Below are 14,836 nucleotides of genomic sequence, written 5' to 3'. Positions count from 1 at the left end.
GATCAATGTTTTTTGAGTAATACTGTAGTAGTATCTTACAGTACACTATCCACACAAATATATTATTGAATTGATCAAATTCAATATTTTTTCAGTTTTTATATTTTCTAAAATATTTCAAAAGTTTTCGATGTGTGAATCGAAGGTGTTATTGTTGCAACCATCTATCATCCTTAGCGAGAAAATATTGCAGTAAATTATGTTTCATGAGCCGGCTTCTTAAGCCGCTCTTTCAATAAAATTCACAAATACATCAATATAAAAGAAAATATTTACATTTAAAATGTGTTGCATTAGAAGGAAATCGATCGGCAAAATACTGGATTTAGCAGTATTTTTTTTGGAGGTTGGCAGGTCGATAGTCGCAGGGGCTAGGCGATAAATGGTACCATAGAGCGTGAGAAGGGAAAAATAGAAGAGAGGCTCGAAAACATTGCGGGATCCACAAGCCAGCTCACCCACTCCCTCAAATATGCAATGCTATGCCCTTGAACTTGGTGCGAGGGCAATAAAAGAGATGGGATCAGCTGCAGCAAGAGAGACTGCATAGGGAGCTACGCTGAACATGCCGGTAGTGGGAAAATAAACATCGGCAGTGTTAAAGCGTTTTGTGTGTGCAACCGTGAAGCAAACAAATCGGGAAAAAGGAAACAAGCGGACCGGACGGACAATCTAGAGGACTTATTTTTTTTAATCTAAATAAAAAGTGAGTCCAGTACAAAGGGAAAGAATCCAAGCTTAAATATTTTTAAAACCCATAGGGATTAATTGAACCGGCTGGTCTCCCGTATATGGGCGAAATATATGGGCTGTATATTCTATCCCCTGTCTCACCCCTGCCCGGGCGCGGGCCATCCTGCTTAGGAGCAACGAAGCCCGATTTAATAAATAAATACATACATAATACATAAATATATATTAAATATAATATTTAATTAATTAGCCGTCCCGTTAATGTAGTATATGTATTTATATTTGAAGAGGCGGGAATAGGCGGACGCGCAACGAAACATTAGTATAGGGATTTATAGTTAAGTATGTATTAAGTTTTTGAGTTACATATTATAACGTTTAAAATGAAGTGCTAGTGTGTTTAGTATGGTGGGAAAGGGGCAACTACGCAACTACGAGATGGAGAAAGGCCGCTACACTTGGGCAGGAGATCTGATTTATTCTGAGTCGGATTTCAGATAGGATACGTAGGAGGAAGACCATCGGCACCTCAGACTTGTCCACGTCTGTGTCTAAGAGATGATTGTCCGTTAGATGTAGAGTAAAGTCCGCTGTAGTTTTTTTGAATTATCGTTTGTTTTGGTATTTCGTAACAAATGTATTTGAAATTAATATTTATTTTCTATTGGATACAGTCATCGATTGCAGTTTGCGATGAATTCAGCATTTCGATAGTTTGATTATCGATGGTCGCTGTTGCACGTGCGTTTGTTTGCATTGAAATAAACAAATTTAAATTAATTAAATTAAATTAATGAATTCAATTAAACTAAATTAATTAAATTAAATTAATTATTTTAAAAAAAATAAACAAAAACCAACCAAGATGGGCGAGTTTATAGCTGAAATGCAGGAGCGCCTGCTGCCGGAGTACGAGCAGATGAAGCACTACAACGTCTTCACGCCGGATCAAGTCAGGTAAGCGCCTAGAAATCACCACTGACCCACAGGCCCTTGAATTCATCCTGTTGCTGATTTGCTTCCAGAGAAATAGTGAGCAGGCGGGAGCGTTTATTCCTGAAGATAACTAAAAGCCACCTGGCTGTCGGCGATTATCTAGAGTTCATTGTCTACGAGAAGCAAATGTACAAGACACTCTCCGATAAGGAGAAGATGATGCACATAAAGCTGACCGGCCTGAAGAACTCCATATCCATACGCATCATGCGTCTCTACAGGGAAGTGTTGAGCAAGTTCACCCACGACAGACGCCTGTGGAGCAATTGGATCAAGTTTAGCAAAAAGTCGGGTCCACAGGAGGTCGCAGGCATATATGAGAAGATGCTGCTGGTAAGGATTCAATCGACACTTCAAAAACATCAACTATAGTGCTCAACTTCCTCTTAGTACCATGGCGATGATCCGAACTTTTGGGTGGACGCTGCCCTGTGGCTCTACGAATACAACCGCCTTAATATAGATCGCGTGAAGGACATTCTGCTTCGTGGCCTGCAGCGTCATCCTGACTCGGAGGCACTCAACAAATGCTTCTTCGACATTCTGCTAAAGGAGGCAGCTCGTGCAGATCCTGAGAAAAATCTCGCTGACAACACTCTGTCCGAGCAGGACATAAAACTGGAGCGGGTGGAGGCCGTCTATCGCAACAGCATGGAAAACATTACGAGTTTGGACTACTTTGTGAAGCTGCTGGAGAGCTGCGAGGATCACCACGAGATAACCCTCAAGCTGCAGCGTCTCATCATCGATGACATGCAGGAGAAGTTCCCGCGCGAGCCTGGCCTCTGGGATTTGGCGGCGCAACGTGAGCTGCGTGGCTACCATCTCGGAGACGCAGATGAGGAGCCAGACAACAATGAGGAGGAACCAGCCAGCAAGAAGTCTCGTTCTGCCCCCAATACCCGCTCCCTAAAGCGCCGCATTCAGCTGTGCGTGACCGTCTACAAGTCGGCCGTGGAGGTGCTGCAGACACAGGATATGTGGACTCTCTATCTGGATGCCATGCTCGCTCTAAACAGCGACGGAAAAGCGGAACGAGCCCTCAAGCAGCAGTGCCTGGCCGATGCCCTGCAGGATGGCCATCGCTCGAAGCTGATGCACGTGCGGCACTATGCCATCCTGAGGAAAATGCTCAGCAGTGCGCCGAGCGGGCGAGAAGCCGCTGTTACCATTCTTACGGAGGCCCTCAAGAACGATGCATCGGTGGAGATGCACCAGTTGCTGTTGGGCACGCACGTGCAGAATGACAGCGAGTCGCTGATCCATGAGATGTTCAACAAATTCCAAAGGACCATGGGCCCCGAAGCCCTGCCGCTGTGGCAGATGGTCATCCTCTATTATCGTACACGTCAGGATAGCCTCGGCAGGAAGCGACTGGAAGATATCTACAAGATAGCCACAGCCTCCACCTGGCCGAGCTTCTCCGAGCTGCGCTCCGACTATTTGCGGTATCTGTGGCATGCAGAGTCCGTCGATGCAGCGCGCACGGAATACGCCAAGCTGGCCCTACAGCCGCCCATGTCCCTGCAGCTGCATCGCACGATGGCCCAGCTCGAGAGCAGCCTGGCAGTGCGCGTATGTAAACCATTTTATGCCCAGGTCTATATATAATTGTTTGTTCCTCCCTCTCTCTGCAGGACAAGGCGGCTATCAAGTACTGGCGCATGTGTTACGAGTTCATGGCCGTTTACTTTGGCAAAACGGAGCCCAGTGTCTGGGTGGAGTATCTTACCTTTGAGCGGGACCATGGCGAAACCAAGAACCTGTCCCTGCTCACCCAGCGCGCACTCACCACCCTGGAGCCCCGGTACGTGCCCGCCTTCGAGGCGGAGCGTGCCCTGGCCTATGTAGGCGCTGCACTCGTTGGCTAAGAAATCATCGACTAGGCATAAGTAAGGACTAAGGACTAGTAAGTCTATAAAGTGAACCTTTTATATTTGTTGTAATCTGTATATTGAGATTTCCTCGACTTGGCCCTTGTTATATAATTAATTTTATAATATTCTGCTATTGATTGTGCAACACAAAAGTGTTTAAAATTAGTTTTAGCTTAAGATGAAGATCCCTACAACATTTTTTGGCAAATATTACAGTTATTAAATAGTTTTCTAAGTGAAAGTGATTTTTTGGAATATTCTGTGGCTCTCTTTAAGGTTGAAAATGATTTCATTTCAATTTTGTTGTGGCATAGATCATTATCAAGAATTCATTGTTTTAGCCACCCGTCTTTAATTATATTTTGAAAACAAATTTCCATTTAATTGATTACAAAAATGTTACCATAAAAAATAAAATCATATAAATTGGATAAGTTATTTTAACTTGATATAATGGAATGGATATAATTGGAAGATCAAGTTCAAATCAATTCAAATTGTCTTTCAAATGCAAATTTTCCTAGAAACTTATCCCTCTAAAGGTTTTTTATTTGCGTTAAAGTCCCAGGTGCTATTATAATTTCTTCAACTCTTAGGGAGGCAGATGGCTACTATGGCTCCGAAAATGATACACAATGCTCCCTTACAGGTCTATGCCTATGTAAGCAATATGTTGTTATCCTCCAAATATATTCTTTCTTCAAGCATATTTTTATAACGTACCATTTCCCCGAACGGAATCATTTTTGTCACTTTTGAACACTACACAATGAACCCAAATTGAGCCTAATAATATAAGTCCTATGCGGATTCTATAATGTACTAAAATGTATTTGGGCTTCAAAAAGTTCGTAACATGGAATTAAATCATTTCTGTAACTACTTAAGCAGCCATGCATTTTTTCTTTTTGTGTTGTACTGCGTCTCCCACTGCCCGCTCACAGTGTATCCTTTCGATGTGAGCTGGAACCTGCTAATGGCGTGTCGGCCAGCAAAGGCTAACTCTCTGATACCATCTCCGTTCTCTTCGTCTGCTGTTGCTGACGCGTTTCGAGGCTGTGTCGCTGCCGCTGGCGCTGCCACTGCCACTGCCTGCGCTAACGCTGACGCCAGCGCTGTTGCTGTCGCTTGCCCGAGCTTTGGATGCGAGTGGCGGCAAAGCTTTCGTCACTTCGTTTGCGTACGCCGTGAAAACAACACGCACTTTCAAACCCATACCCAGCACACTGCGAGATACAATCCCAATTGAACCGATCCTAAGTTCAGCTACATTTGCATCTCATATCGAACCGAATCGATCGCCATGGAGTTCAACAATCGTCTGCTGCTGAAAATCATTGAGCTGGTGAGCAGCCCCAAATATTCTGTTTTCTATATTTTTTTTCCAAAATTTCTATTTGTGAGTGTGTTGTGCATTGTATCTGTATCTCTAAGTTTCGTTCCTTCCTGTGCCGTGTGCTGTGCGCTTTATAACCTGTCTTTCGTTTACAATTTCATCCCTGGCCTTGGATGCAAACAGAACAAACGCCAGCAACAGAACCGGTTCCCCCTCTTTTGTATTCTTCTGGACCAAAACAAATCCCATGACTTCATTGTACATACTCTGTGCAGAGGAGGGTACTACATGTTAAAGGTTTCGCCACAAACATTTGTCACTTTATAAAGTTTGCCCTCGAATTGCGAACTCCAGATATTAGATCCCATATTTTCTGTTGTTTCTACGACTGATACTTCTTTATTTCAATATAAATCTTGGCCTATTATTCATTAAAGTTCCATAGAAAATTTAAAATTTAAAATCGTAGAATATTTTTGGAGCAAGTAATCAAAATTGTAATTCTGTTCTTGTAATATTGTGGCTCTAAAATTCGTTGTACATGTATAATTTTGAAACTGAAATAGCTCTCAAATTCCATGCATATATCTCACTGTTGGCAGATCTACTCTCCCAGTCGTAGTCTGCGAAGTGTATTCCCAGCTTCGGCCTTCAAAGCGCAGGCATTTCCTTCAACGAATTTAAAGTTTTGTATCTCCTTTTGTCTTTTTTGTTGTTGTTTGGAGTTATTGCGTAGTTGTTTGGTTAATGCGTGCTCTTGGGTCGCGTTGTTTCGGTGTGAGTGGAGCAGCGGTGGTTTGGGTTCCTTTGTACTCAGCCCGTAGACCGGTGATGTCATCGGCTTAGATGAATTGCTACGTAAAGCCTAGTATAACATTCGGTCATGCCTGCCCCTGGGACGACACAAGAGAAGGCGAGAGATGAGAGAGAACTCGATTTGTCTTCCGCTGGCAGAAGCGGAATGGCGCTTAGAATGGGCGGATTCCACTGATGATCTTCTGCGATATGATGTCACCCACGCTGCCTCGCACTTGGACTCGCTTTCTGCCACTCATCCGATCCGATATGTTCTGGGGGGAGGGAGGGCAGTTCATTCTTTTCTATTTATTTCCATTGTCTGGTTCTTTAACTCAATTCAAATTGTTTTGTTAATTGGCCAGGTGTGTTTATATGTGAAATTATACTTATATGGAAATTTTCCCCCTGACTGTCAAAGCATTTCCATTATTTTTATTTTGCGAAATTGTGAATTGCGTTCGTGGTCAAGCTCAATTTTCTCAGAACCCCAATTAAACGATGGATCCATCGCATTCACTCATTAATCATTATATGACATCATATTATAAAGATTCTGCGTGCGATTAATGGGCAGAGTAGAGGCATTCCCTAAGCCAGTTCTATGGAACTGGACACATGGGACACTGATTGAACTGCTTACTGGTTGAGAGCAATTAAGTAGAACTTATAACTGAAACTAGGAATTTTCCAGCATATCCCTGTCCTACTTCCTTTTATCAGCATGTTTTTACAGAAAATTGAAAACTGTTTGAAGTGCAGAGATAGATTTGAAATGATTTTGCTTGCTGAAGTACGGCCATCATTCGTTTATTTGCTATATTATTCATTATGTGAACACGAGTACGAGTGAGAGCACTTATATTTGCAATGCTGAGACATCTGCTTCGACCCGCCGACTTTGACTTGTTTATTTACTTTCATCTGTTATCAGGCAAACGGATGAGTGAGTCAAAGCGTTGATCAGGGCAGACATACTTACTGAGTATTTTCTATATGCATTGCCAGAAAGAAGTTATTACGAATAACGAAATTCTTTTGCACCCAGAAAAATCGACATGCCAACCGAAGGGCACTTTATTCGTATTCAGTTTTGAAAGATCTACATTCAAATGAGTGGCTCTAAGGTCTGCCATCTGCTTGCCTTCTCAAATATTCCAGCATTGAATCTGCGATCTGCTCGCCGCTTTGAATGCCACTTTTTCTGATGATTATATCCACACACATTAATCCCATCAACCGAGTGACGACGACCCACTTGAGGCGCGTACTCGTAATTTGTTGTAATGCGGGTCATGTACATCTCTCCCGTCCCTGCCACACCCACAGAACCGCAGTGCCGCAGTGCCGCAGCTCAAAGCTGAATGGAGTGCCGCGATCACGTTTCATTTGGCTATTGCACTGACTAATCCGAACCAGACCCCGGATTGGGCAGCAACAACTACACATGATGTCATCACACTCACATGGCCAAAAAGTAAAAAACAAAACAACAAAAAATGCCAGAGAACATTACGCATACGCATACCGCCATGTGCGATCCGTGTAAAGGTCGACTGGCCGCGCCGGGCGGATTGCATTGAGTAAACAACAACCAAACAGTCGGCGACTCATAAAAAAAAACAGAACGCCCTGGGAATATCTAATAGCTAATGGCCCAAAGGCCGGCCATTCTGTTCCCCCTCATTATCTATTCATCTAACTATCTGTCTATCTATCAGATTACTCATCCTGATCCCACAGGCTGCACGTTCTGGTGTGTGGCCAATACTTGTCTCACACCGCTGGCCTTGGTCATGGGAGCAAATAAAGTGAAATAAAAAATAGTTCACAAGATAAGAGGTGGCGGCCCCGTACCCGTACCCGCACCCGCACCCGCATCCGCATCCGCATCCGAACGAACTCAGCTTGCAACGCCAGTCGTAAATATATTTACGAGCTAATAAATGTTTTAGCTGCTGCAAATCTGTGCCTTCGCTTCTGCCAGATATATTGGGATTTTTGTATATTTTTTTCTAGAATTTTTGTTGAACTGCTTTCGAGCTGGCCAAGACCCTGCGTTGTCTCTGCCTTCTGGCAGGCCTCGTTGGCCTGTCAGGTGCTCCGTGCGAGTATAATGAATGGCAATATCAATTGGAATTGGGGAAATAAAATTGATCTATGGGCTTTGCATGTGGGCTCCACATGTAAACGTGGTAAATGGTAAATGGTAAATGCTTGGAGGGTTCGTTTCCCTGTCTGGGGCTCTATTTACTTTTGGGTTAATATTTCGTGCAGAGGGTTTCCCCTTGACCCCGAATCAAGTGGTGTTTTTGCTATACGCTGGGCAATGGACACAATAAATGGCAGGCCACAATGTAAACAATTCTTAGTCATATTCGAGATTAAACAATATATAAATAAATATATAGTGAAACGTTTACGTTTTCATTCATGCAAAACACACAGAACAAAATGAATTTAGAGCGGATGCTGGAAAAATGGAATTTGCAACAGAAGTTGGCAAACAGATTACAGATTTTATTTGCATTTTCTTTGCTCTGCAATTGAATCTAAACTGCCTGCAAATTGAATGGCCCCCAAGCAGTGATTCTTGCCACATCTGTTGCAGAAACTATTCCTAATGGACAGAGTGTACTTCCTCCTTCCGCTACGTTTGTCCATAAATATCATTTGTTTACCCAACACTTTTCCATTATATATTTTCGGGGGGGAATTAATGTCATATTTATGGGGCCACCGTCGTGCCCCCCCGTCACGATTTATGGGCGTGGCAATTAAATTATAAGGAATGGCACAGCAAATATAGAAGCATAAAGATATATAAAAGATATCTGATAGATATATGATGTATGAAAGTGGGAGGCGAGTGCAAACATTCGGTAATTATTGACACACATAATTGCTGTGCTGAACTGTGTGTGCTGCTTGGTGTTTGCTGACTCGGGAAAAGTGGCGGAAAGTCTACATGTAGATACAAATATACGCGGGAGATACTATGCCGCATTCACAACCCATACACCAAATGATATTTGTTATGGCTAATGCACGAGGCCAGCAGCGAGCAAATAGAGATATGGGAATATGCGGAATATGGAAATGTGTATATGGGTGGGATACACTCCCATTTCAGGGAATATTCTCCACTAACGACCTCTTGGGTCTGTCTCCTTGCATTACAAAATCAACATAATACTTTGAGGCTGCATCCTGGGCACACCAAGGATGGAAGGACAAACCAATTAGCGGCAGCCTCTCCTAATTGATTGATGGTCGCTGTAGGGTGTGCCCACTGTTGACACTTTGACTTAAATAGCTTCCTCGCCTCTAAATAGCTCCTCCCCAATCAGGCACTCGACACGCCATATCGCTACCACATTTATCGCCCATCAATATCGAAATAATTTTCATACTTGATAAGCAAATTGGCGTCGTCCACTCGTGTGGGGCTTTTCTGCTACTTTGCTTGCAATTCCTCGATGATGATATATGATGAATGGGAGCCATGACATGAAGCGGCACCTCACAATGACAGCCACTTGAGCTGGCCTTTCAGATTAACAATTAAATGTCGGCATTGATCAATGGAAACGGAGCACTTCCCCCACAAGACATGTCAGGTCATGCATTGGCATAATGCGGCCAGATGTTGCTCCCTTTTAGCCCAGTTTTAAACACTTTTAAAGACTGCCCGTCCCGCCATTAGGGTAAGTGTCTGTTTATGGCCTAATTTCCTGTCCTGTTCACACCCTGAACCATGAACTAGAGCATATGGCCCAAATTACAACCCATTAAATGCATGACGCACTACAATTTATCAATCGATTCTCGTGAAGCTTTCACAAAGGGAATCAACTGGGATTGACACTAGTGAGAGTGGCACATGAGTTTGAGGGATATTTATTATTAAATCCTCCTTGTGGAGGAGTAGTTTGAAATATTTGATCTAACTTTCTGAGAAATCTATCCGCCTGTCTCCTGTCACCGTTCCTACGTCTGTCTGTCTGTCTACCTATCAGTATGTCCGTGCCTGTGCCTAATCGAGTACTCAGATACTGAGAACGAAACCCTTTCCCGAACACAGGCCTTCACCGCCACGAGCATCGTACTGATCGAGAGCGTGGGGGACCACAGATACAGCAGTCAGGCAATGCTGGTGTGCGGCACCCTCACCGGCTACGCGATCATCTGTACCACACTGGGCCTTGGTAATGGACAAAGTCCTTGAGTCCGCGAGTCCAGCTGTCAATCTGTTGAATCGGTACCGATCCGTCTTTCAGGTCATCTGGTGGGAGCGAACATTGACAAGCGCATCGATGTCCTGTTCTCGGTGGCCGCCGTGATCCTCTTTATAGCCAGTGGGGCCGTCATCCTCGACCGCTGGCTGGACGCCTATGAAAAGGACAGCGACAAGAACAGTGTCCTGGTAGCGGCAATATTCTGTTTGACCAACGGCGCCATCTTTGTGGGGGATACCTTTGTAGTGCTGAATGCCTGATCAAATAAAATCCAGTTCCAATCAATTGCCAGAGAATTGTTTTAACGGACTGCAACAATAAAACTAACCAGGAACCCGAGACTAATTTTTGCACCGTTTTCCAGCAATCTTCTAACGATCTTTCTCATCTATCTGTTCTGTTCTGTTCTGTTCTGTTCCCACAGGCCATCGCCATTGCCTGCATTGTGATGTACGAGGTGGATGGTGCCCTCTCATCCCGTCCCCTGATCGTTTGCGGCACCATCGGCGGCTTCACGATCATCTGCGGCGTTCTGCTGATCGGTGAGTGTTTTGTTTTGTTCTGTTGTTGTGACTGTGATTAGCCACGGATCGTTGGATCACTGAATATAAACCCCAACCCCGTATTTATATGTATTTTCTGTTGCAGGTCATGTGATCAACTCTCTGGTGGAGAAGCGCCTCAATGCCTTGATCTCGCTGATCGGCTGCATTCTGTTTGTGGCCTCTGGTGCTCTGGTCATCGATGAGTGGCATGATGCCGTGCTGCAGAAGGATAGGAAGCGCAATGCCATTGCCGCTGGCTCCCTGATGATCATCAACGGCGCTGTCTTCCTGCTGGACACCCTCTCCATCTGCCGAACGTAAAGAGTTGATTCTCTCATTCTGCCCAACCAACCAACCAACCAACCAACCAATCACTTAAGCATCCATAAACACGCTTCGTCGTCGTGTGTTGTCTAAAATTCTCATGGCTTCTGTGTGGATCGTCGTAAATGCGCTGAGAAGAGTGAAAAATGAATCTATGTATATGTATCTACCCACTCCCCGTGTAACCTTTTTTTTTTGTTTTTGATACCATTATATTTATATGTATGTATACAAGAATATCTATCCCATTTATGTAGCACTTAAGCTTATCTCAGATACGCACGAATCAGAATCAGAATCGGAATCAGAATCAGAATCATTCTACAAGTATACCAAGTGTAACGAACAAAGGGCATTATTCTCTTGCAACAAACTGAATATCAAATTATTTACCGGAATCCATTAAATATATGCACACATACAACATTTATCTGTCTTCGTATAGTACATTATGCTAAACACACACACACAACATCTGCTGGTCATGTCTTTTTATATCATCATAATTGCCCCGCTCCTCGCTTCCCACAGAAAATTGCCCATAATTGCGAGCACGAGGGGCATGGCTCAGCCACACACGAGAGTGTTTCTTGGGAAAGACCAGAGACTCTTCTCTGGCCCTCACGTGCCAACTGTTGCCAAAGCGAACCTGAACCCTGGCAGAGGCTGAACTTTCTCAACTGTTTCAAACTTAAAGGGATGGCAGCTGTCCAAAGAGTGTCAATTCATTCACCAAGATGGGGTGTACGAATACAGGCTGCCATGCCCTATGAAATATCAAACAGTTCGGGTAGCAAGAATATTCTCTATATATTTTTGATTCTTTATATTGTCTAGAATTGAAATACTCATGGCATTGGTTTTCTAGCATCTTCATTTGTGTTCGCTGTTTTGTACGCTTCGACTGTCTGTTGTTGTTCGATTTTGTTTCAGAAATCTCTTAGCAAAAATTGACTAAAAACTAGGAAAAGTTTTCGTTGGGAATTAGATATTTCGTTGTAGACAGAGTGCTACTGTTGACATTAGGATATTTCAAATTGTAAATTGTGCTGCTTGACATCCATCATATTTCATCGAATTTAAAGGGTATTCCAAATTCGCTGCTTGGAGATGGTGCTGTGTGCCCTTTCCCTTCTCGTTTGTCTGTTGGCCTGTTGTTGCTACTCACTCATGTTGCGGGCCTATTATAATTAAGCAATTTACTTAATTTCTAATTATTTCTTATCCCATCTACCCCATGACAACTATGCGAAAAAATGATATAAAACAAAACAAAAACACAACCACAACAACCGCAAAATAGACGCACGGTGGTGCCGGTCTTGGCGGAAGAGCCTAGAAAAAATCAAGTTGAGATAAATCGCTTTTGAGATACTGGGATACAGATGCAGGCCCTCGCCCCTCAACCAACCAACCCACCGAAGACTTATGTAAAACAGAGTTGTGATTTTATATTTATTTTGTTTGATTTTTTGCTCCACTAAATGCACAAACATTTCCTAATCTACATTGCGACCTCTGAGGAGTGTGTATTTTGGTTGGGAATTATGATCTTCTTCTGTCATAATTGGCTGCCATTACCCGCAAGCCTCGAACTTGAATTTGAGGGTCAGAGTCACAGGAGGTCATGACTTTTTTTATTTGGGATTCGACTGAAAACACTTCGAAAAGTAGGCTGTAGGAAAACGTTAGACCTGTTCGGCTCATTACTTGTTTGAGAGCAGCGCCCTAAGCATCAGTTTTAGTTTCCAAATTATTTTTCTAAATTTTTTTTTTTCACCCAAAATTCCATTTTGAAATAAAAATCAAAATTCCTGTAAGATGTCCAAAGCCAATGATGATACCAAGAAGATCATGACTTGCGACTTTGAAATTAAGGGAAAAATCCCTAAGGAGGCGTTCGAGATATTCGCTGCGGCCCAGGCCAAGATCCTGGGATTGCGCGGCTACATCACCCAGGTCTCTGAGGAGTGCTTCAAGGGTCAACTGCAGGGTGAGGGCCGTGTCATCGAGGCCTTCAAGCAACTAGTCGTTTCGGCCGCCGAATACGTGGCTGCCGTCAAGGAGTTCATCATCAAGAACCTCAAGGCCATCGATGACTACACCTACAAGACCTTCGAAGTGAAGGAAAAGTAGCATCTATAGAAGCTTGGCAATCACCAAGAAAAGCTTGGAAGCTCTGACATTCCACAATATACACTATGCAATACCCTAACATTTCGCAGGTCGTGAAACCTGCCCCCTAGTTATGATGTGACAATAAGTTATTTTTTTTTTGTAATTACAACACTTTATACACGATCTGAGTTGGCAAAACGTTAAAGAAAAGCCTTCGATGTTAGATCCTTGGTAAAGACTCTGTTGGACGATTTACGAATACTTTAGGGTGAGTACAGAGAAATATGTCACTGCGGAAAACAATATTTTAAAATAATTTTCACAGAGCCGCTGCTCCAGCAATTAGTTCGAGTTATTATTAATCTGAACACCAGTTAACACGATGTTCAATATACGATCTGGAAATATCAAACCTGCCGTTATGCTATGGTTATGCTGCAACCATTAGTTTGTGTTCCATTTTTCTACCCATTACGATCCCTGAGATGTCCCGTGCTTAGACGAGCCTTGGTACTTTTGCATCCAAGGTAAAGACTCTGAAGGAACATCCAGAAAACTATTGGGTATGCTTTAGATATGCAATGTTAATCACATAACAAACTTCTTATTGATTTGTTCTTTTTTTAAAAGCGCTGATGGGAAGCTCTAGTTCTACTTATTGTTTATTATTTGGGAAAATATTCCTTAAGGAGGAAACTGGCGGAGGAGGCCCCTGAACTGCTATCTACACTTGTTTGTAAAGACAAAGACAATGTTAATCACATAACAAACTTCTTATTGATTTGTTCTTTTTTTAGAGCGCTGATGGGAAGCTCTAGTTCTACTTATTGTTTATTATTTGGGAAAATATTCCTTAAGGAGGAAACTGGCGGAGGAGGCCCCTGAACTGCTATTTCAACTTCTTTGTAAAGACACATCGGCGGCTCTTGATATTTGGTACTTTCAGGACTGCTGCCAGTTAAAGTTACTACACAAATTATTTACGAAAAATCTATACGCCACAACCAAGAAACAATCTTTAGCCTCTAGTGGTTAAGACTCGTAATGAGTCGCAGGAATACACACATTAAAGAAACTGAAATTACTCTGTGGCTCATAAATAGAATTCTAATAAATGTGTACATTCCGTTGAATAAAGACATTGGATTATTCATGGATCATTATGGGTTGAAGTACCAAGACGATGCAGATCTTTCCTAATACTCTCCTTCAGCGTGCACAATGGGTAATGGACTAGCATTGATCGAGGGTTGTCTATGGATCATTACAGGGATAAAAAAGTGTGATCATCATTAAGAACCTATTTGAGAGAATAAACCAATGCTTTGGGTACTTTTCTGTTAAGAAAACGAATGACCCACGAACGAGAAAAGTTCGCTAGTCTAGGGTTAATCGCAACTAATAAGCTAATGGCACCCAATGGCGGGAGAGACAGCCTTGAGAGAGGATTGCCTGGCACTGTGTGCTGTGTGGAGTGGCGATCGCTGTGATCGGATATCGCATGTTTTAGATTCATAAACCAGCTGCTGCTGCTGCTGCTGCTGCTGCCGGTACATAGAGACTTTGCATATACTTCAGTTCGACTTCTACAACTTCAACTTCCCGGCTACTTGTCATGCAAATCGAAGACATAAGATCGACACGATCGAGGGGTGTACGAACATACAAGGCAGCAAAAGCAGCAGCAGCACTGCTGCTGGATGGATGGTTATTTATGTATTGCTGGCTTGTACATAAATATGTACATGCATATGTATGTATGTACTTGGATACTCGTATTCGCATTTTGCAGGCTTGTTGCACTCTGTTTCCCCGTGCTGGCCTCTTTTGCCACTGTGGTCGGATAATGTCTCTACGATGATATATGGACAGTTAATCCATCATGGCCCAAGCAACGTTACCATTTTATGGGTC

General features: G+C 43.1%; 4 protein-coding genes across 4 annotated transcripts; all 4 read left to right on the top strand.

The window, feature by feature from the left end:
* The first annotated feature begins 1,440 nt into the window (after positions 1 to 1,440).
* LOC117590335 (U3 small nucleolar RNA-associated protein 6 homolog) lies at positions 1,441 to 3,847 on the top strand. The gene is made up of 4 exons (XM_034282829.1): positions 1,441 to 1,650; positions 1,719 to 2,022; positions 2,080 to 3,264; positions 3,327 to 3,847. The coding sequence occupies exons 1-4, from the start codon at positions 1,559 to 1,561 to the stop codon at positions 3,558 to 3,560; spliced, it is 1,815 nt and encodes a 604-aa protein (XP_034138720.1). The 5' UTR covers positions 1,441 to 1,558; the 3' UTR covers positions 3,561 to 3,847.
* Positions 3,848 to 4,743: 896 nt separating this feature from the next.
* LOC117590275 (protein snakeskin-like) lies at positions 4,744 to 10,949 on the top strand. The gene is made up of 3 exons (XM_034282760.1): positions 4,744 to 4,911; positions 10,360 to 10,477; positions 10,584 to 10,949. Exons 1-3 carry the CDS (start codon positions 4,870 to 4,872, stop codon positions 10,799 to 10,801), a joined length of 378 nt encoding a protein of 125 aa, XP_034138651.1. The 5' UTR covers positions 4,744 to 4,869; the 3' UTR covers positions 10,802 to 10,949.
* LOC117590278 lies at positions 8,156 to 10,353 on the top strand. The gene is made up of 2 exons (XM_034282762.1): positions 8,156 to 9,905; positions 9,978 to 10,353. Exons 1-2 carry the CDS (start codon positions 9,848 to 9,850, stop codon positions 10,193 to 10,195), a joined length of 276 nt encoding a protein of 91 aa, XP_034138653.1. The 5' UTR covers positions 8,156 to 9,847; the 3' UTR covers positions 10,196 to 10,353.
* Positions 10,950 to 12,533: 1,584 nt separating the features above from the next.
* LOC117590276 (acylphosphatase-1) lies at positions 12,534 to 14,022 on the top strand. The gene is made up of 4 exons (XM_034282761.1): positions 12,534 to 13,190; positions 13,248 to 13,485; positions 13,553 to 13,658; positions 13,720 to 14,022. Exon 1 carries the CDS (start codon positions 12,626 to 12,628, stop codon positions 12,938 to 12,940), a length of 315 nt encoding a protein of 104 aa, XP_034138652.1. The 5' UTR covers positions 12,534 to 12,625; the 3' UTR covers positions 12,941 to 13,190; positions 13,248 to 13,485; positions 13,553 to 13,658; positions 13,720 to 14,022.
* The last annotated feature ends 814 nt before the right edge of the window (positions 14,023 to 14,836 follow it).

Source organism: Drosophila guanche, unplaced genomic scaffold (assembly GCF_900245975.1).
Source record: "Drosophila guanche unplaced genomic scaffold, DGUA_6, whole genome shotgun sequence".
Lineage (NCBI taxonomy): Eukaryota > Metazoa > Arthropoda > Insecta > Diptera > Drosophilidae > Drosophila > Drosophila guanche.
This window is presented reverse-complemented; position numbering and strand designations above follow the sequence as displayed.

Excerpts from the sequence above, each read along its gene's own strand:
- LOC117590278 (XM_034282762.1), top strand. The coding sequence starts at position 9,848 with ATGCTGGTGTGCGGCACCCTCACCGGCTACGCGATCATCTGTACCACA. Across the intron at positions 9,906-9,977 it reads CTGTACCACACTGGGCCTTG|GTCATCTGGTGGGAGCGAAC; the intron begins GTAATGGACAAA and ends TCCGTCTTTCAG.
- LOC117590335 (XM_034282829.1), top strand. The coding sequence starts at position 1,559 with ATGGGCGAGTTTATAGCTGAAATGCAGGAGCGCCTGCTGCCGGAGTAC. Across the intron at positions 1,651-1,718 it reads TTCACGCCGGATCAAGTCAG|AGAAATAGTGAGCAGGCGGG; the intron begins GTAAGCGCCTAG and ends ATTTGCTTCCAG. Across the intron at positions 2,023-2,079 it reads TATATGAGAAGATGCTGCTG|TACCATGGCGATGATCCGAA; the intron begins GTAAGGATTCAA and ends ACTTCCTCTTAG.
- LOC117590276 (XM_034282761.1), top strand. The coding sequence starts at position 12,626 with ATGTCCAAAGCCAATGATGATACCAAGAAGATCATGACTTGCGACTTT.
- LOC117590275 (XM_034282760.1), top strand. The coding sequence starts at position 4,870 with ATGGAGTTCAACAATCGTCTGCTGCTGAAAATCATTGAGCTG. Across the intron at positions 4,912-10,359 it reads TGCTGAAAATCATTGAGCTG|GCCATCGCCATTGCCTGCAT; the intron begins GTGAGCAGCCCC and ends CTGTTCCCACAG. Across the intron at positions 10,478-10,583 it reads CTGCGGCGTTCTGCTGATCG|GTCATGTGATCAACTCTCTG; the intron begins GTGAGTGTTTTG and ends TTTCTGTTGCAG.